The 22,235-nt window shown below is 40.7% G+C and overlaps 1 protein-coding gene across 8 annotated transcripts in view; it reads left to right on the top strand.

Annotated features, from left to right (window-relative positions):
* The window catches only part of rapgef2b (Rap guanine nucleotide exchange factor 2b), a 108,394-nt gene that overhangs the window by 39,523 nt on the left and 46,636 nt on the right, over window positions 1-22,235 (top strand). For 7 of the 8 annotated variants that reach the window (XM_061835993.1, XM_061835991.1, XM_061835989.1 and 4 more), the window contains exons 4-6: window positions 659-742; window positions 10,531-10,606; window positions 12,862-13,029. In XM_061835993.1, coding sequence (XP_061691977.1) covers window positions 659-742; window positions 10,531-10,606; window positions 12,862-13,029 — 328 coding nt within the window. Of the gene's footprint in view, window positions 1-658; window positions 743-5,712; window positions 5,778-10,530; window positions 10,607-12,861; window positions 13,030-22,235 lie in introns of those variants that run through there. The other variant, XM_061835994.1, reaches the window with a different exon arrangement.

The following is a 22,235-nucleotide window of genomic DNA, read 5'->3' as shown; positions in this document are numbered from 1 at the left end:
TACTATTTTTTGGGATATTTTAGGGACGCATTGGACCGATAATTGCAGCCCTATATTGCAAAAAAAAAAAAAAAAATCCCACTAATTGATCCCATGCAAAAAAAAAAAAAAAAACACTGAATACAAGAACCGTATCATTCTGCTACTTTGACTCGTAACAGTTTTAGATATTTTGACCAATATTCTTTCCCAAAAAATTGTTGACAAACTGAATTACGAAGGGGATTTGATAACCAATGTGAGTGTAATATTTTTTGTTGAATATTTTTGTATGTTTTTTCTTATATTTGCTGATATTTTTACAATTTGTATTTGCTTATTTTCCGATTTTTTTTTTTTTTTTTTTTTTTTTTTTTTTTTTTTTTCAAAATAATTGTGTATGTTTAATTCAATTGATTTTTCTTGTGTATTTGTCATCTCAAATGGGCATTTTCCAACATTTTTTCATATTTTATATTATCTGATTTGCTTTTATTTTTTTTATGTTTTGTCCCTAAAAATGTGGCCTTGGCTTTGTGTCATTTCTCCTTTGCCTAACTCCTTGTCAGTCGAGGTTGACCTAAGTGAACGTTTTTATATATATATATATATATATATATATATATATGATTACTGCTGGAATTTTCACTAATCGTCTTCATTGTTTATCGTTTTCCAGCCCTGACGACATCGGAAGCTGCTGGTACATCCTTTTGTCGGGCTCAGTCTTCATCAAGGAGTCCATGTTTCTGCCCAGAAGCAGGTAGGCCATCCACCATTTTGTTTTCTTCCGTGGTTGTCTTCTCCGATTAGCCCCGTAGCAGCATTTGGGGGGAAAAAAAGCTGCTTTTGTTGTGTCAACCGACCGACGTGGGCGATCGTTTTTCTGGATTGCATAACACCCAAAAGAGCACTCGGTCGGCCGGGTCGCAGTGTCGTGAGAGTGCAGGAGTCGCTTGCCGGTCATTCTCAAGATCCACAGGAATGCGGGGAGGATTTGAAAGAGTTAAAAAAAAAAAAAAAAAAAAAAAATACCCCAAAAAACATTTGAATAGGTTGTGTGCACGTAAGCAGCAGGTGGAGGATTTTCAGGTGCTGACAGAATCAAATGTGTGCAACTATTTTACTGCTAATAATAACTTTGGTAAGAGGTGGAATGTTCTGGAAAGGGGTTTAAGTGAATAATATCTGCAAAAAGCCCCCCCCTTTTTTTAAAGTGTATGGAATGTGTAATTTGTAACGCAAATTACCTTATCTAGACGAAAATATATGTTCAACTGTTCCATAAAATGCATATTCTGTTCAACGTTTTTACCAAAAAATATAAGTGTGTATTACTTAAATTTCGTCAACTTTGACCTAGATTCTCTTGCCTGCAAAACGACTCATTTCGTGGGCGGACCGCTAACGTCACAAATTCTGGGATGGGCTGTTTCAGAACGACGATAAGATGGGAGTCTTTTGTATTTGCGCTGAAGGAAAAACCCATTCGTTTCCAGAATCCCTCAGTAATTGTAAGCTAAAACAAAGCTGTAAAAATTATTTATTATTTTTATTTTATTAATATTAAAACTGTGCCAAACAAATATAAGCGATCACCTGAGATGACACGCTGTGGCGATCCCTAACGGGACAAGCTGAAAGAAAGCTGCATCACATTATTACTTATTTGTGAAAATAGACCAACTTAGACTACGTTATCGGCTTCTGTGTGTTTTGGTTAAATAAACATTTTACACGCAAAGTCGTTGCCGCGGATGTCGCGTACCAAATCGCTAGATACACGGAGTTTGCATAATTTCAAAATAAAACTTCGTATATAAATTCAGAATATCGAAGCTTTTACTATTTATCAATTTATGACAAACTAGACCAAAAAAAGAACTTCGCAAACACTTACCAGTCGATATTTCCAACACGAGGCATATCCTCCACGATGGGTCTGACTGCTGTGTCGGCTTCTTCATCGCCAGCTACTTCGTCTGAATTCGAACGCGTGTGCTGTCTTAACTGGCTCAAATTGATAACTTTCATAAAGCCCTTATTCTTCACCATCTTCGCGGGACCCTTCAGAATATTGTTCATCGCTCGAATTATCGGACAATTCATCGGCGTTCTTACAGTGTATTCCTACGGGATCCATGTTGTTGCAACAACGTCCCACGTCACGCCCCTGATTGTTTTTGTCCGCCACGTTTCCATCCTTTTCCGGCGGACCCAGCAACGTGCGATCATTTGTTGCAAATAATTGGAAAATGAAAATGTTTCCTTCATAACGGATTTAAGATTCGTATTCAGCATAAAAACTGTATAATATTAGAAAAAAGGTGCATTGCTGTCCTTCCATTCCCTTTAACCGTGAATCTGAATGCAGCTATTTTCTTGTCAATTGCACAAAATAATACTCAAAATCAAGTGAATTTAATGATAACTCTGGAAAGACGTGGAAGTCGTGTCTTTGAAGTTTTAGCCATGCAAGTGCCAAGTCTTAAAGTTGGTAACTAAACTGAAGTCCTCCACATCTGAAAACTCTGGGATAAGTGCCCACTGTCTCGACTAGGAACTAGATGAGAGCTCTGAGCGAAAAGGATTTTTTTTTTTTTTTTGACACGAGAAACGGAGTCAAAGCAGTCCAGCGAGATGTCTTCGTTGAGCTTTTAACGGCGCGATGGGTTTCCTCGTTCGCCTTCTGCCTGTGCTTGTCTGCAGAGCCGAGTGACAACGAGCGACTCTTTAAGTGGAAAAAGTCTGTTTATCCCAGAGGCCAGCGCGACATCAAATGTAGCCCAGATAAGCCAAGCCCGACAAAAGGGAGACACACATACAACGCGCTAACAGATTGGAGATTGTCACATTTCAAATATGAATGAATTCATTTACCACATAAGTTTTGTCGAGGCTTATTTAGACTCCGATACTGTGCGCCAAAAATCACGGCTTGGTGGTGGTGATTAGGAAAAGTGAAACTCCAGCAGTGTGTCTTCTTTTTAAGAGTGCAAGACTATCAGTTTGTCTTTTTTTTTTTTTTTTTTAATGAATGTGCCTGATAATAGTGTTCTTATTTTTTATTAAAATGCAACCTCAATAGTTTTTGTTCTTTTCAGGAAAGTTCGAAATCAGTAGTTTTGATTTTTAGATAAGTGCGACCTCAGTAGTTTGCCGTTTTTTTCTGAAAATCCAACATCTTATTTTATGTATTGGAAAGTACAGCATAGGAAAGTACAATATTTCTTCTTGTTTAGCATTTATTGATCATTTTTAGTAATGTGCAACATCGTTAATTTTTTTAACCCATTCACGGGCAGGGTGGCAATTTTTTGCCTGATATAGATAAAGGTCTCCTAACAGGCCACAATCAAAGAAATAACACTTCTTTTTCGTTTATGGTTAAGTTATATGACAACTTTACTAATTTATAACCTCGTCCCAAAAATGGGACGCTGCCCGCGAGAGGGTACTCTGGTTTTCTTAGTAGATCGTCCCAAAAATCAGAATCAGAATCACACTTAAATATTTACATTTATCATTTTTATATTTATAATGCGTGAAAATCATCATGTCCCAAAAATGGGACACTGCCCCTCAAATGGGTTAAGGAAAATGCAACACCGATAGTTTGTCATCTTTTCAGAAAAGCACCAAATCAATAGTTGGACATGTTTTTGTGAAAGTGCCAAATCTGTAGTTTGTGTCCTACTATGTTTAGGAAAGCGCAGCTTTCAAGTTTCTCAATGGCTTTTGCCACTGCAATTTAAATTTCTCTGCAAGTTGTAATTTTTTCTTTTTCCTTGTGCATTTTTTTTTTTAACATGGGAATCCTCTCAGAACTTAAACGGAAGCTTAGTTATATTTGGAAACCAGTACAAATCCAAGATAGCCACGTTTGTTTTGTTTACTTTTAGTTACGTTGGATTGCGCCTGCATCAAATTTTCCCCAACACATAAAATGTACATTATTTAAACGCTTTGACGATCGAAGGTGGAACGCCACCTCCCGCACTCAAACTTTTATGAGAAGTCGAAAAAAGAAGTAGCAGTAATGAAATAACATTCCACTCGTACTGGTTTCACTTCCCACATTTATTGGCTTTTGTACTCACTATCAGCTGAGCGTCACTGGTCTGGTCTTTTAATTCATAGAAAATACATCACTTCCTGTCTAGGCAAGGCAAAGACAAGGAATGTTGAGCCATGACCTGCGGGGGAAGGTTCACAGATTTCACAGCATTTCTTGTCAGTCACTGCGTAGCAAACTCCGGAACACACTTTTCATTTTTCATCTTTCTTCTCTCATCAGCCAGGAATCTTTTTCTTATTATAATAAATTTACTTTTAAAGCGTAAGCAGACAGTGTCGGCATACGAGGGTGGCAGCAATTGTGCTGGAATGCCGTGATTAATGTTTCAGTAATGTCGAAATTAGTTTGTTTGATGCTGGAATTATTTTTTTTTTTCACGTTTTGCCATGTCATGTTGACATATTTTGATAGCAAAAACTTGCAACAAACATTGTTTTGACAGGGTACATCAGTGCATGTGCATTAGTCACGTTTTGGTCATGTTGACATGGTTCAACTTGATATTCTGACTCGAAACAGGCATTATATTGACTTAGTGTTGTTTCGAGGGGGGCCGGTTGAAGGGTGCATCAACTATACTGGGATGTTAGTGTATTATACTTAGTGTCAAGGAAAATGACATTTTTGTCACATCATATAGCTGTAGAACAGGTACCAAGAGGCTGTGATAAAGGTGTACTTTTATTCCAGTAAGATAATGTACTGTCTAATGTTACAACTTTATGTATAATAACATGATTTTCAATGCTCACAGAGTCACGGCGTCCTCGCAGGCGCTGGCATACTGGTATCTGATATTGTATAATTTTTTTCTCATTTATCATATATAGTCTGCCAAATTTTAATTGCAAAGTTGTCTGTAGTTGGCTAGATTTTAAACATTTTGCTTAGGAAACGCGGTGTCACTGCGGAGAATAGCTCCTACCGCTAACTCTTTCCGTCAGCACTTGTGGTACAACAACAGTTTTTTGGTACTTCCAGGAGAACTTTATGATACAGTTTCCCATCTGAATTTAGGTTTACCATTATTTCGGGTTATTTGGATCTGAAACAAAAACATATAACTTTTTTCATCATGAAAAATCAGAGTGCGGCAGTCTGTGTGATGTCACATTTTGATCATGTTAGCACAATTAAACATAGGATGGCTTGGATTTAAACAGGCTATGTTTAAATTGGTTGGTTTTGTGGGTGCTCTGAAATGCGAACTCGGTGGGTTTAACGGGGTGGTAGGTTCAAAAGGTTGGGAAAGGCAGTTTGTTCGCAAAGCATCATCGCTCCGGTTGATTTACTGTTCTTACATTGATGAGTAACTTTTTGCAGAATTGTGGGAGAATTCCTACTCCCGCCCTCCCTTCCCCCCCTTTCACAAATTACACACTCCACCCTCTTGACTCCCTCGTAGCAGGAAGTGAGTTCTACAATGGAATGCCGGCTGCGTAGCGCATTACTGGGGGGCGGGAGGAAGGGGGGGGGGTGCGCCGTAAAGGGGGCTGAGCCATTGGACAGAAGCTGATCCACTAGCCACACACACTCATTCTCACTGTAGTGGTGACGGGTTGTACACGGCGGGATATACTCCGCATTCTCCAGAACCTGAAACATGCCTGCGGGACTTTACTGAGGGACTAACCTTGCGGGATATATCCGCAGGAGGAGTAAGGAGGATCGTCTAATCTTATACAGTGGCGACGTCACTCCGGCAACAGCGTGGTGGCGGGTGGGTAAACGTCAGTTAGACTCCCGTGCTGTGGGGGGGGGGGGGGGTGCCTTGTTTTGGTTGGGGAATGTTAAAATGTAAGCCCAGGAGCAGGTAAATTCTTCAAAGACAACGGAACGCGCAGTGGGAGCTATTTTGGATCTGGAATCGAGCGCGTTTTTGAAGCCAAACGTCAAAAGACCCGCGTCCTTGCTGCGGGGAGATGCAAGGCGCAGCGGCAGATGACTGATGCAGGCTAGAAAAGTTTCCAATCTCTTCTTCTGTCTTCTTTTTAAAAAGATTTTATAATACTAAAATGAAGTAGTGTGTTTAACATGACAACAAAATATGTAGCTTGTATCTTTGCACATTTAATGTCAAATAATGTATACATTACAGTAAAAATAATATATAACAGTTCAAGTATTTTTAGAAACATGCAATATCAATCGTCTGTCTTGTTAGGATGTGAAAATGAGTACTTTATTTTCCTTCTATTTAGGACTGTGCAGCATCAAGTTTGTCTTCATTTTAGGGAGGTACATTGTCAGTTAGTCTTCTTTATAGGAATGTGTTACCTGAGTAGTTTTTCTTCTTTTAAGGAAAGTGCAATATAAATATATATATTTTTTTTATCATCACGAAAACATGTAGTGATCTATAACAGTATGAGAGAAGCGGTGGTTCGGTTTGTGTTGGGTACAGCATAAGAGCAAAAAGCAAATGCAGCTTAGTCATCTTAGTCACTGGCCTATTTCGGGGAGCTAAAAGTAGTCACACATCCATTGTAAATTCTCGCCAGTGGGGTATCAGCATCTATTCTGGAAGGTACAGACCGTGAGCTATGTGCAACCACGTGGTTGGAGGAATTGTGTTTACAGAGGTGAGAGAGAGGTGTTTGGGTGGTCAGCTGCCACCCCGAGGTGGCATCAAATCCAGGTTTTCGTTCTCCTCCTCTTGCATAACCAGCCTTTGTCATTCTTAAAGGCCTGGTTGGGTTAAAAAAGATGGTGTACCCTCTTCCCCGCACCGCTAAACAGCTTTACTGAGATCTCCGCCCATCCTCGCTTCCCTCCCTTTCCGTCCGCCCCCTTCCAGCCGGGATTAGGCGCTGCACCGGCCGAGTCGCTGACAGCAGAATGGATTTGAGGCTTTGGCGGCGGGCCGTCAGGCTCACGGACCGAAAAGACGGCTGATGTATGCTCTATGACATTCCTGACACCGCAAGCGTGTTGTGTAACAGGAGGCTGGTGCGCGGTACAAGGCCGCCAAGGGGTCCCAGTCACGTAAACTATATCCATCCACTTATCCTCACAAGGGTCATGGATAGAAGGCGGGGTGCACCCTAAACTGGTTGACAGCCAATCGCAAGGCACATAGAGACAGACAACAGTCACACTCACAATCACACCAAAGGGCAATTTAGAGTCTGCAGGCTGTTTGAGAACTAGCTGCTCACTCTACGAAAACAAGGTGCTAACTCCATTGTCCAGAAATGTTGTGTTCAGTATTCAGGCCATCTGCTATGGAATCACTTACTTTGAAGAGTTTCCAGTCATTCTTTGAATGTTGATGCAAAGAACAGGCAAAAATGACCAAGCTCATTGTCACAAAAAAAAAGAAAAACCCACTCCCAATGCGTTGACGTTTTCTTTTTTTCTCGACACCCACTTTCATCTATACTGTTAGATTCCCACTGCGCAACGCACAAAATGTTGTTGGTTTAGCTGATCTTTGCATCCGTATGTCAGCTTGGTGATGCACGACAATTGCGATTTAATCTTCTTGCAGAGTTGTGCGCTCTTCTCAGAGTTACGCTCTGCACCGGTATCCGGCACCTTTCTCATTGCTGTCATCCTCTTATCTGCTCTCGCACCACAAATAAACACAACTGGAATCGTTGACAGGATTATTTGCATCATTTAAGCCTAGCGCAGCTTTGGAAAAGTGAGAAATTGTGTCAATGCTGATAAGACGATGCTGTACTGATAAAAAGTTTACATGCTAGTTGTTGGTATGCTAACACAAAGCAAGATAGCAGAGTGCAAAAAACGCTGAGGCAGATTATGTTAAATTCTAATCTTGCCTTGTATTTACTTAAAATTAAAACTGATAGAATGCTCACATAGAAGTCCAACGATTTATTGATAAGCGTTTTGGATCTTATCCTATATTCAAGCGCTGTCATTGGGAATTGCTGAAAGACTAATATCTTAATGTAGGTAAGCCAACCCATAGCAAAATATTAATTAGAATGCCAACAACACTAAGACAGACTAATTAGGCTTCAAATCTTGTCCCATATTCAGTACTTAGAATGACAGTTGACAAAATGCTAACACGCTAGCAACTGGCAAGCCAGGATACAGCAAAATAATAACTTGAGTCGAGGGAAAGGTAGCCACTTATGTTGATTGCTAAAAGATACTTTTTGGAAATTCAATCCGACGCCCTCCCCGTGCCCTGAGAGTCGAGTACCCTCTCAATTTTATGAAGGAGTGTCTTATCCGTTGGCAGGGATGCGTCACTCTGTCCGCCATATTGAGTGTGTCAGTTCTGCCTGTAAACATCTCCTCCCGCCTGACGCTGCAGCTGCTCTTTCCCCTCAGTCAAGAATAGCGTGTGTGCGTTCTGGCACTCTGAATCACCGAACAGCACACTGTATTCAGGCGGTATTTCAAATGAGTACAGTAATGCTAAAATGCTAAATGTTAATATTCTAAAACCGATCTAAGAATGACAGGTGCAAACTGTTCTAAACTTAGGATTCCCAGTACCTTTAGTCTAGTTTACGAAAAATAAGGTGCATGCTTGTCAACTAACAAAATATGTATTAGACCAGGTAGCTTTTACTGTCTTTCTGATTCCAATACTAGTGTGTAATGTCCTTGGCAGTCCAATCCCAAGCAGTGAACTGTTAAATTCGAGGAAACTTACCCCAAATGATACCTGCATTTGATCACATTTTCATAGTACTTTTTGATTAACTAAATTCTAAATAGCGACACAGACAATGTACTATATTAGTGATTTTGCCCACTGTGCCAAGATTACCCAGTTTCACTTACCGTAATTTCTGGCCTACAAAGCGCACCGGATTATAAACCTCACCCAGTACATTTGTAAAGGAAATACCATTTGGTACATGCATAAGATGCACCCCTGTAAAAGCTGCAAGTGCCCGCATTGAAACCCACATTGAAACACAAGATATTTACAAAGAATGACGGTACACAGAAAGCGTTTTCAAAGTTTTAATACCTTAGCTTCACTGATCTCACTCTTACCTTTTCCGCTCGAGTGCCCCCCTTGCGGCCGTTAGAAAAAAATGCACAAATTAGCCGCGTCAGCACATAAGCCGCAGGGTTGAAAGCATGTAAAAAAAAAAAAAAAATTGTGGGTTATAGGCCGGAAATTATGGTATTTGTTTCGAGTAATTATTTGCTAAAAATAATATACATTTTTTTTTATCTGACTACACCACTGACATCTGGCGACAAAACAATTAATTGGTCTTCCACAAGATTGCAGATGGTACAATTTATGTGTATTTGTAAAACAGAATAGTAGCTTTGTGTATATTTGTGAGTAAATTGAGACTAGACAAGCATTATTTCAGTATACTCTATATTCTTTCATGGCATTTTTGGTTTGTGGTCCGCTATAAGATTTTTCTCAAGTAGATTATGTGCACTAGTTCAATAAAGGTTGGGAAGCAACAGTTTTTTGAGTCACACGGGTACATCAGGAATTGAGTCACAAGAGTTTATCCAACGAGAAGATCAGCTAATTTATGACTCTGCTCGCATACTCAATGAAGAGTCTTAAAAGCGACAAACAAGGATGTCCTTGTGTCCCGACAAAGACGACCTTCTTCATCAGACCCGCCCTACGATTTCCACAGCTGCCGCTGCTGCTCTTCTTTGGGATATTTTGGTTCTTTTAATATGATTCTCTCAACTTGCTCCTGCATTACGAGCTGTGAGCGCAAATTGTGACGTCATGCTAGTGGACTTTTCCAGTTGGTCCCGTTTGGGGTGGGGGTGAGCCCAACTTGAATGCTGCTCTTTGAGTGTCTTAATATAGAAATTCCATAATGAATCTATGAAAAATCGAAAAGAGGATTCAAAACGACCAATACAAGATCTGGGAATATGTCACATACGTGCAAAACATAAGTACAGTATTTTCCGCACTATAAGGTGCACCTTCAATGAATGGCCTATTTTTAAACTTTTTTTCATATATAAGGCGCACCGCATTATAAGGCGCATAGAATCCGGAATATTCAATACGGAAATCGCCACAGTCGAGTCCTTTGTAGTTTGTGACCGTGCACGACTGACCGATACTCAAGCAGAACAACGGAGATGGAGTCATCCTTGACAATTTACAAAATTGATGACGGGGGTTTTCAGAAGAAAAATCATTGCTTCTAGAGTGAAATTTGAGATTGCATTTTGTAATAGCATATTTATTCATTCAGCCCTTAAAGTACAATTTTTATTTTGTTGGGTGGAGGCTAACTTTTATTCTTATTTAAAGATTCATCTTGCACTGAAAACTGTTACATATTATTTATTAAACCAGTGAGACAGTTTTCTTCTCCCTGAGATGAATCATAATGATTAATCGTAATTCCAATACTGCAAAAAATAATCGTGATAAGTATTTTGGCCATAATTGTGCAGCCCTACTACAATGGAAGAAATGGAATTTTCTTGTCTGTACATTACTTTTTAATCATCTCATTTTTTTATTTTATTTTGGGCAGCTTCGGCAAGCGATCAGCAGGCAGCCTGAGACGTGGATGCGAGTGCATCGTCCTGGAGCCCTCGGAGATGATTGTGGTGAGTCTTCCCGACCGAAACGACTGTGGTCAAGGCACGTTTAACAGTATCCGTGCTGAAATGCGTCGGCTGTTCGCGGTTGCGCAAGTCCTACTGTAAAATATGTGACTCAGTTCTGTAGAAGGACACATTTGTTTTGAAAAAAAAAAAAGTACAATTGTTAGATTATGTAATTAAAAAAAAATGTATCCATCGTCAGAAATTGGAAATATCCAACAAAAGAGTCCAAAAATGCTCCAAAGACCAAAAGATTTCATTGCAACCATTATCCGGCCAACAAACGTCTATTTGGATAAACGCATGTGAAAACAAATTTTTTTTTCAGGTTTGCGCAGCATAATTTTTTTTTTTTGGACAACAAAATGTATCCTAGTTTATTTGAAGACCCTAAATTGTCTTTGATGTTTACAAAAAAAAAACCCACATCTTCGGATCTTTGACTTTTCCAAAGCTGTACGCTGGGGTTGTTTCAGACTATAAATTTTCCTTTTTTTTCTTGTTGAATGTATGCAGGGTTTGTTAAGCATAATTCTTCACAAAAAATGTATGTCAAGTTCATGACGGAATAAATTATTTAAAAAAAAATAGGTCATATCATAGCAAATTTAGGTCATTGGAGATGCTAAATGTCTTTGATCTTTTCAAAACATGTGCGCTCGTAGTTGTTTTCAAAACATGTATATTGGGTTGAAGATGAAAGGTTGATGCTCACAAATATGTATGTCCATTGTTTTTCTGTATTTCTTTGTAATTATATAAGACCAGAACATTACATTGTGTTTAGAAACAAATTTACATTTGGTTTGTGGAACATTCATTTATTTTTTGATTCATGTTACAATCATTGACGATAAACGTCCACAGAGTTCGCGTGACTTTTTCAAACCAACGTTCGCAGCCTTACTTTTTGTCTATTGGTAGCCTGTCGAGCCTTGTCTATCTCCAAGCACTTGTGTGCGATGCTGCGGAGTAACAGCTGGCCGGCAGCGCGTCAGATTGCAGCAGATCCCGCTAATCTCCCTTTCACATGCTGTAATTGCTGCACAGGATGTGTGTTGACTGAGCTATCATCTGAACACAGCACAGCCTCACACCAAGCGCAACCCCGTCTTGTCAAAATAACGCTCGCCGCTGCAAACTCTGCAATACGTTCTATCCAGACGTAAAATTTCTGCCGGAGGAGATGATCCCTAACTTTGGAATGTACTCACAAAAAAACAAAGGGGGGAGGGGGGGGTTGGTAACGCTCTCAATTTGCATGCGTGGAGATTTGCAACCAGAGACGGTTGTCATGGCAGCGGAAGAGGGAGATTTCAGTGGCGTAATCTGTCGCTGTCGGAATGTGAAGCAATCAAAAGAAAAAGCCGAAAAGAAGACAATTCAGGTAGCGATGACTGGCTAACATTTCTGCTCTAAATATTTCACGTTAATCTTTGACGACTGGACTAAGTTGTTCGCCTCCACAGCCTGCCTTGTCTTATTACATGTAATAATATATCATGTCTGTCCATTGAAGACTAAATTGTCTTTAACAGTCAATAGAAGCTCTAATGTTTTTGTTTTTTAAATACCACTTTAGTTCTATATGGGTAAATGTCTCCCATGCTTTAACAGCCATGCTTGAAGTAATGATGATTTGAAATTCTAAAGCAAAGGAATGAACAGGTTCATCGCAACCATGTTGAGACTTGCGCAATTTCCATGCTACCCTTTAAATTTTGCAGATACAATGTATCAAAACTACTCATTAAACCCACTTGTTTCCCTACGTTCCTAACAACAGTAAAGACATGCAGTCTATTTGTTTTAGTTTTCATGGAAAATGCATTGAAGCAATAAGAGAAAAATCCAACATATCCAAAGTTTTATGTAGCCTCTTCAGAAGGCGTTGCAAAGTCATGTCATTTTATAACGGTAAAGGCATTTTGACATTAAAAGTGTGAAGACTATCACTTTGGAGCATTTTTAACTGATATACATTGTTTTTAAATATACGATTTGTTCTGCATTCTTTGATCGTAAAAAAAAACCCATGGAATTGCCAAAGATCCAGTTTTCATGGGAAAAAAAAGATTGAAGACTGCCTCCAAAAGAATTTGAACATTCCACGTTTTTCTTTAACAAGCGGGGCAGGAGGGAAAATGTGGAACATGTTTGTGAGGGGTGGGATGTGGACAGCGAGGTGCGGGGGTGACAGACATCCCCCGTTCCCACACAGGCATCCCTTCTAACGGCCTCCTCCGCACGGTTCCCAGGTGGACTATATGGACGAGAATGAGGAGTACTTCCAGAGACAAGCTTCTCACCGCCAGTCCCGCCGTCGCTTCAGAAAGATCAACCAGAAAGGGGAACGGCAGACCATCATTGACACGGTGGATCCGTACCCTGCTGGGAAACCGCCTATAGCCCGGGGCTACCACACGGTGAGTTTAGGGGCGTGTGGGTGGGTGGCTGCTGGTTTTTATCCGCTTTTAACCTTCACTCTGCTGGATCACTGCTGCTGCTGCTGCTGCTGCTGTGTTGTTGTTTGTGCTGTTCTGGAGGTTTTTGGGAAGTAGCTCAGCTCACCCTGGTAGTTTGTTGTTGTTCGTGGTCCTCCTTGCTAGATGATCCGTGTTGCTCATGGTCGTCCTTGCTAGATGATCCGTGTTGTTCAAGTGTCTTTTAACAACTTGTTTTGTCAGCTTTCCCTGTAGTTTTTACATGAAAATATGTTCATGGTTGTGCCACAACACACACACACACACACACACATATATATATATATATATATATATATATATATATATATATATAAAATAAAATAAACAGCTGAAATAAACAGTGCCAACCTGCCTCCCTACCTATTTCCCTACTACAGTACAACCTCCAGAAGGCGGTTCGAGAAGCGATTTGTTCGAAAACCGAATCGATATTTCCCCACGTCTGCGTATAGAGGCTGTGTTATACACAATAACAACGCGCGTCGGGGATCAGCAGGTTGGGTCGCGCGTGTCATGTTATTTCCGGGTCTTGTCACAGGCATTCGAGTACAAATTTTTGTTTGAAAACGGCAGCAAAAAAAATCTCAAAATTTTCGTTCGGAAACCAATTTGTTTGAGAATGGAGACGTTCGAGAACCGAGTATTCAGTGTAATTTCTGAAACCCCAGTCATTGTTTTTACTGATATGACTAAATGTGTAACGAGAGAGTGAATCTTCAGACGACATTGTCCAGCAAATGAAAAATCGTATCTACGGTAATTGTGATTTGCTTAGTAGGACTTGCTTGGTCCGTTTCTATTAGGACTGTATCGTCCAGTTAATCAAGCCATGCTCCTAAATCATAAAAATGCATCTTAGCATCTTTGTTTATTTGGGGTAGTCTTTCTGTTGCGGTGATCCGGTTTATGACTCAGTGAGTTTGACAGCTTCACTGTTAAGTGGCTTGCAACGAGTGGCTAAACTCGTACTTATTAGTCACTAGTGACCGAATTAACAGTCCAATTTCTTATCGGCGAAAACATCGATTTCGGCATTAAATACAGGTCTCTATCCTGAGTTTATCTAATTTTTCCACGTACCTTCGTTTATTTTCACCTTCTAAATGTCTGACGGAATCGGACGCTGGGCGTCATGCTACAAGATCTATTTCCGTGTCGTCTCCAACCAACTTACCATTGAGCAATGCTTAGCTTGACCGGCAATATGGCGAGGTAAAGAAAAGTCACATTTTGTGACGTAGGTGCACGAGCTCTATAGCTGACCAGAGAGACTTGAGCACAAACAACTGCATTTAATTGACAGGTGAGGGGCTGTCTCCTGCGCCTTCAGTGGACATCGCGCTCACAGTACTGCAGTGATTTTTCATGATTTCACACCCTTGTTTTGTGCATATGAAGATTTTTTTTTCTGGCCTATTCAGTGGGTCTTTAAATATATACTGTATACTAAATTTGAATTTTGGAGCTACTTTGTCGACAGTAATCTGCATTGCACTGTACTGTACTGTGTGGTGAAATTGTTGTTCTCCTCTTTCCCGGGAAGAGTGAAGTGCTCTCACAGCGTGCAGTCTGTGCACAGTGCCTTTCCTGTGCTACACAATTTCACAGCATTCCGTACATTCCTGGCGTGTACCCGATCCCTTCTGGAACGCCGTGAATCACTCCAAAAAATAAAAGGGAAGAATGCGGCAAAGGGCTTGCAAGGCCACGCCTGTTTTCCTAAATTTAGAGCATCGTGAGGTTTTTTGTTTTTTTTTTTTTTTTTTTTGGTCATGGAAAAAGGTCTACACTCAACTTTCTCATGGCTACTTGTCTTCCGTCTCACGCTGCACTTGAGGGCGGGGAAAAATGGAGAGAAGGGAGAGCGCCATGGCAACCAAACGGTGATGAGGGGGAAACTGAGTGGACGCTAATCTGACATTGCTGCCTAACCTGCAGCATTATGAAATGCAAAATTGCAACCCTGACCCTAAAACTTGTTTTCCAATTTAATTTAGCCCCCCATTTTTTTTTTATTCACTGGCAATCCACTAATAAATTGCCACTGTAATAATAATGATTTAAAAAAAAAAAAAATATATATATATATATATATATATATATATATATATATACATAATTTTAAAATTTTCTTCTATATAAATTGTCATCTGTTTGGCCATTTTTTTTATCAACCAATATTTTTATGACTTCATACTCAATTTTTCATCCACTCTAATCACATGGGAGAGGGTTTGAAACTCAAATTTTCTTCCATTGGTATTAATGCCGGCCTCACTGCTGCATTGGATTTTTAGTAATATTTTACTTATTTTGTAATTACATTTTTAAAAATTATTTAATATTTAATCAAAACCAAAAGTTGAAACCTCGTTTTCATTTTAATATTGCCGTCAATCCAAACAGTGTGGTTCAGTTTTCACTTTTCCCTCTCCCATTCTTCTGTTGGCTTCATCCTCTTTTATGATCTTTTATATTTCAAGAACTTCTGTGTAAAATATTTTTCTTGTCTAATAAGTCATCCAATTCCATATTTCCCAATGCTTAGTTTTCTGTTCACACTCCCGCCAGAGCTTGTGTTGACTTGAAATGTTTTGATAACGCTCATCTCTTCTTTTTTTCTTTTCATGGCTCCCAGGAATGCAATAAGGTACCATACATGTCATTATTATTCATGTCTTTCTGATGTGTGTGTGTGTGTGCGTGTGTCTGTAAGATTCCTAGCTGTGTTTTCTTAGCACCTTTATAAAAATACCTTCCATTCCATCCAGCTAGATAAGCCCAGACTCTAAATTCTGTGATAAAATGTCCGCCCATAGGTCCCAGTCCCTTTTTAATCCACAGCGGTGTGGCTCGACTGAGAGCGTATGGCGAGGATGCGCGGCTGTGGCTCGCGGGGGTCCTGTTAACGGGGATATAATGGCGGCCATTTAGCTGATTGAGACGCGTGTGAATTGTTTTTGATGTCCTCGGGCGGTTGGCGTCGTTAGTGGTACCAATGGTGGGTATCCGAGCACGACATGGCTGGTTAATAGATGCTGTAATGGCAGTTTTATTGTCATATATTTATTTATATTGGTTGTTTATTTATTCATGTCAAAAAACACACAATGTGAAAATGTTTGTTTTCGGAGTCCCGAACACAAGGCTATCAAAATTAATTCAGTTGTTTAGAAAGTTTCAAAACGAATAACTAGCACCATATTCATTTATGAGGCGGCACGGTGGGGCAGCTGGTAAAGCGTTGGCCTCACAGTTCTGAGGTCCCGGGTTCAATCCCGGACCCGCCTGTGTGGAGTTTGCATACGTTCTCCGCTATTAATTGGACACTCCAAATTGCCCCGAGGTGTGATTTTGAGTACGGCTGTTTGTCTCCATGTGCCCTGCGATTGGCTGGCAACCAGTTCAAGGGTGTACCCCGCCTCCTGCCTGTTGACAGCTGGGATAGGCTCCAGGACTCCCCGCGACCCTTGTGAGGATAAGCGGCTAAGAAAATGGATGGATGGGTATTAATTGAGGAATTGACTGGACTTCAATTCTTCCAAATGTGTGCCAATCGAAATGATCATTGATGAATGGATGATGCTGAATTGTAAAGATTGTTCTTCCTCGTGCCGTTTAATGTGGACTGAGCTTGGTGTCAAGGTGTTGTGCTAATTTTGAGGATTCTCGGAAACTGACACCAATTTCCCAGTTGCACATGAAATTTGGCGGCACGGGTGGTGAGCACAGATGCCTCACAGTTTTGAGCCCCAGCGTTCAAATACTGGCCCCACCTGTGCGGAGTTTGCATGTTTTCAGTGTGCCTATATGGATTTTCTCCAGTTTCTTCCCACATCCCAAGAACATGCAGGGTAGGTTAGTTGAAGACTGCGATTGGTTGGTGACCAGTTCAGTGTGTACCCCGACTCTTACCGGAAGACAACTAGCAATTCTTTCATTTTATACGAATTTCACAGTCTTTAACAAACTCACCCTCGACGAGAAGCAGGAATCTTAGCAAGCCGGGCCGCGCCAAAATCGATGATGACTGCAAACATTGCCGTCACGTCTTCTGTTGCCGTTTTCAGAAGTGTCTAGCACTTGCACCTGCCTCGAGACGGCCGGCAACACGCCGCTGCTCTATTTTTAGCGCCGTCCTTTGTGACCAACCTGGGCACGGCGCGCATATGAAAGCCGCCGCCGCCGGTCTGCGTGTACGACGGAAGAAGTGCTTGGCCATGAAAAGGAGAGTGATTGATTTGTTATTCCTCATCTGATCTCAGGTCAAAAATACGCCAGATTGTCTGCTGTACTGTATCCTACATATACTTTAGTGTAAAAGTCATTAAAATATGCACATCCCACTCCACACACTATCTCGTTTTGTGCTTATTTATAGCACATGATCAAACATTAAAGCCGGGATAGAAATAGAAGAAATATTTTTGGATGAGTGCCAGAAATGCAAATTAGGTGGGGGGGGGGGGGGTGACTGCGTCTGTTTCTTATCCCGCCGCTGCAGCCTGACATTTGACGGGCTTTTCATGTCACCACTGATATTCACCAGTTTCTTTTTTATTATTATTATTGAATGCGATGCATTTTCTAGTTGGCTGACAGATGACATTTATTGATTGGGCTTCTGGAGGGAGCTGGCATTCACACGCGTTCTTATGTTCCAACTGTTATTATATGTGAAACAGAAATCGTGGTCTTCCATCTCTAGGCATCAGAACATCAAAAAACAAATATACCTTTATTCATCATCGGTTTCTCTAGACTGTCCTGTACCAGATGCTCCGTATTCTGCCTGATAGGAAAGGATGGAAGAGAAGTTGCGTGGCTCGTGTTGAGACGAAAGTGCAGGCTGCATAGAGATTTGTTTCTGCATTTGCTGGTGAAGATGTGTGTCGTTCTAGACGAATACGTTTACCCGAGTTTCCTGTTGTTATCATGTTGCCACGGCGAACAGTCGTGCTTCATTTAGCCCGCCGCATATGATTAACTCCAGTAGTTAGAAGTCAGCCCCGCCTCAACTAAGGATGGAACATTTCGGCCCAGAGCGAAGCCAAACAACATCCATATCATGACCTAAGCGCACGTTCCTGTGCGACTCCATTCGGAAGCTTCTAGTTACACATTAACCTCAAATGCGGTGGCTCAGAAATAGCTGCAGATGATTTACGCTGCCAGCCTGCAGGCGCTTGGAGCGGGACGCACGTTTACCCCCACTGTCAACCTGCAAGGAAAAAAAAAAAAAACCCAAAAAATGTTTGCTGTCTCCGCGCTGAATCACTTCCAGGCGACAGCAACATGATGAATGAAATGGTCCCCAGGGGACGGTGCGCAGCCTGGTTATTACATCGTCTTTCTTGCACTAACAGTGCTATTTAGATATGTCGTTAGCAGTTACATAACCACAATTCTTTTTCATTTTACCGATGTTATTACGACAGAGAATTCAGCGGTTTTTGCTCATCCTGCATGAAATTTACATATTTTAAGAAATTAGGATTGGACACCAAATTTGCCAGACACACAAAGGTTTCAAGGAGCAATTCTGAAATTGAACAGGGTGTCGGCCATTTTTGTTTCGAACACCCATTTTGGGTGAATTCCACTGGGTTAGCAAACTCATGGGAAATTGAGCAGTTACCTTGACATGTTGTTAAAGTGGATTTTTTTTTCTTTTTGCAAGTGCAGTCTAATACAAATAGAGCATGATGTAAAATTTTGAGTATTTTGGGGATTTGACAAAATGGCGGAAACTTTTCAGGAATGGTTTCTTCCATCACTGTTTTTCTATTTCATCTTGATCATCTTTGATATGACGTTATCGAGTTAGCAATATAAATTGGTCACAAAATGCCCCAAAAAAGTCCCTTACCAAACTATTCGGGTTGGTGTTTTTCGCACGGCATTTTTACGAGTTAGAGTTCTCATTTTGAAGCCACATGCAAATAAGATGTGCTCTGATTGGATTGCTCATCTTTCCCGATTTAAATACGGAAAACAACATGCCTCTGATTGGTCCCTATCACGGCGGCCAAGCATACACAGAGACATTGCATCCATCGCTCGTGTCCTTCGCAAGATTTTTGATCGCGGGAGTTATTTATACACACTGAACGCGAGAGAGAGCGCTGTGAGCGGCCACAAGGGACGGGCGTCACCGTGGCACCTCAAAGCACTTACGATCTTACGTTTATACGCAAACCCGCAGACAACCTTCTGAAGTGGACCGAGAGGGGAAAAGCAAATGTGTGTTGCAAAAGAAGTAAATGTGCATTCAATGTGTGTATAGATCATTACAAGGCACAATTAACCATGCATAATAATAAACCTGAGTGGAGAGCCATTGCCATTCATTTGAATTGAACCTGCTGCGACGATCGAGAATGAATGCAAGCTTAGCTATTTCATCCGCCACAGTTACATAAAAAAAAAAAAAAAAAACGTAGTTAAGTTTGTAAAACACGTCATCTGTTTAATTTAAAGACGGCATTTTTATGACTGAGACTCGCATGTGGACAAAACGGAAAAACTCCATTGCCGTTCAGCTGAGTTGAGTGGTTGGGTGCCAACCACAAAGAGGGCATGTCCTTGAATATTAATTGTCAAAACTACAATGTGCTGTGGCTGATTTCATATCTACCCACTTTACAAGCTTTATGCCTTTTATTGGCTTCAGCATTCAAACGAGAAATCGCATAGATGTCGACCTTAAACCAGATAACACTCATTTTGACCTATCGGTATATTATGCATAAAACGGGGGAAAAAATAGATTGTGATGAAAGCGGACCTCCAGACTTTTTGTACAGATCTCTAGTGTACGCTAATTTACACAAATGGCCCCCAATCAGACTTCGGAATCCTTGACAGATCATTTTTTTGTTTGTCAGTTAGTGGTATTATGGGAGAGAAATGTATAGTGGGTTTTTCCCCACTGTGCATATTATTTCTCTAATTTCAAGACAATGTGATTTTCATGTCTCCATTAGGGTTTGCCTCATTAAAATCAAAAGCCCGTTTTAGGCAGCTAGCGCTTTGGCACCTCTTCTCAAGCCATTAAACCAACAAGCTGCCACTGGAGGTGGTTAGTGATTCACTCGCACTACTTACCGTTAAGACATTAGACGCTCAGTGTATGGTGATATTACATACTGTGAGAAAATACTGACTTCCTGAATTGCAAAAGAACCTACATCTCGTGGGCCATATAGCCTGTTTATAAACCTCATTATTCTTCATAATTTTGTGCTGTCAGCCTGTGTAGTATACATTGTACAAATTTGGGAGCAATAGACAAAATCTTGAAGCAATGTTTATTATTCAAGGACTCCTGGAAATGCCCGCCTCAAACCAAAATCTACAGTAATTTCCGGCCTATAAACCGCAAATTTTTTCAGACATTTTCAACCCTGTGGTTTATGCGGTGATGTGGCTAATTTGTGCGTTTTTTCTAATGGCCGCAAGGGGGCACTCGAGCGGAAAGGTTAAGATTGAGACCGGTGGAATATATGTGCCAAGGAAGTGACTTTTACCTGTCCAGCCATGTTAGCGCTGCGCTTGTTTTTTTTTTTTTTTTTCAACCGTCCCCGTTAGCTCAACTCTGCTAGCGTTAGCACGACGGCTAGCATTAAACGCTCTTTGTACAGTCTTTCTTTTGAAATATCTCATGTTTCAAAGGGGGTTTCAATGTGGGCACTTACGGCTTTTACACAGCTGCGGTGTATGAATGTACCAAATGGGATTTCCTTTACAAATACACCGGGTAAGGCTTACAATCAGGTGCACTCCGTAGGCCCGGTATTACGGTACTTTCCTACCAAACTTTGTGACGCTGAGTGAAAGTGGCTTCACGGGTTGGATTTTCAAAGGATTCCAGTGAATACTAAGATGGTTGACTCAATTATAGAAGTGTTGTTCCCGTGTATGTCTTGTCAGTGTCGTGTTGACATAATTTCACACATCATTGAAGGATTTATGGCCAGAACGCAACAAAACAGCCTGACGTGGCAGCCATACCGGGATAACGCTACTACATTAGCTCAAGTGTTTTTTTTTTTTTTTTTTTTTTTTTTTTTATGTCACTGCCTGTCTCTCTTTTTCTGGTTAGTCAAGGGGAAAAAAGATTAATTGGCTTATTTAGCTATGAAAAAAATGGAGGGGGGGTATCGTTAGGTTAGATATTCCCTAGACATCACCACCACATCCCCACAGGCCCCTTGCTGTAGTGATGGTGATGTAATGATAGCGGAGGATACCAACCCCCATTTTCCTCACCACTTGAGCTCTTTTTATTGTTATGCTTGTGAAGGATTACATCATAGCGTGGGGGGCTGGCGGGGGGGTTCCAGGCAAGAGGTCCTCACCCCACTTCCAAACAGCCGTAAGGGAGGCTTTGTCTGCCTTGATGACGAGCTCTCCAGCGTGTCGGTCTTATTGGAGGAGATGATAATATATTGGATTTATATGTATATAATAGCACATACTACAATGGATTCCGATGGGAGATTTATAATTTAATCTAACTGGATGTGTAACCATTGGAATTGAATGTATGATATCATGAATATCACTGTCACAATTTGACTTCAAAAAGGAATTTAGTTTCCAACCCTTAATTCTTGGTGCTATGATGTAGTAATTGCTGTGTCTGGTTTGGCCTCTCCACCATTTTGTTGCCTCTACCAATGGGCGTTTGGTTCAGAACGCTAATTTGCATGATACGGGATGGATGGGATGTGGGCCAAGGAAAGAATCCATTCAATTCTGGTACAGGTCCAGAAATGTTTTGTTAACATTAAGAGGTATGTCTTGTTTACTTGTTAAAATAATTTCAAAAAATTGTTTGGTGCCCATCCAAATTGAGATTGGTTGTCCTTGGCGCAGGTTATCATTCGCAATGTCATAAAAAACATGTTTTAGTATACTTGGTTCATACTTGGTAGCACGAAGATGTCTTTTCAATATTATTTTTTGTGACTCGTAGCAGCAGGATCAAATTTTTAGGACAGGTTTGTCTTTGTAGTAACCCTGCAAGTGGCCGTTTCAACACAAAACGGCACAATTCTCATGTTGTTTTATTTTTTTGTTCTTGAAACTTATTGTGGCTCCATTCATGAAAGATGCATATCAAATTTAAAATTGTTCAATAA

The sequence above is a fragment of the Syngnathoides biaculeatus genome, chromosome 11 (assembly GCF_019802595.1).
Source record: "Syngnathoides biaculeatus isolate LvHL_M chromosome 11, ASM1980259v1, whole genome shotgun sequence".
Lineage (NCBI taxonomy): Eukaryota > Metazoa > Chordata > Actinopteri > Syngnathiformes > Syngnathidae > Syngnathoides > Syngnathoides biaculeatus.
The sequence above is the reverse complement of the archived record's forward strand: the minus strand, read 5'-3'. Positions and strand labels throughout refer to the sequence as shown.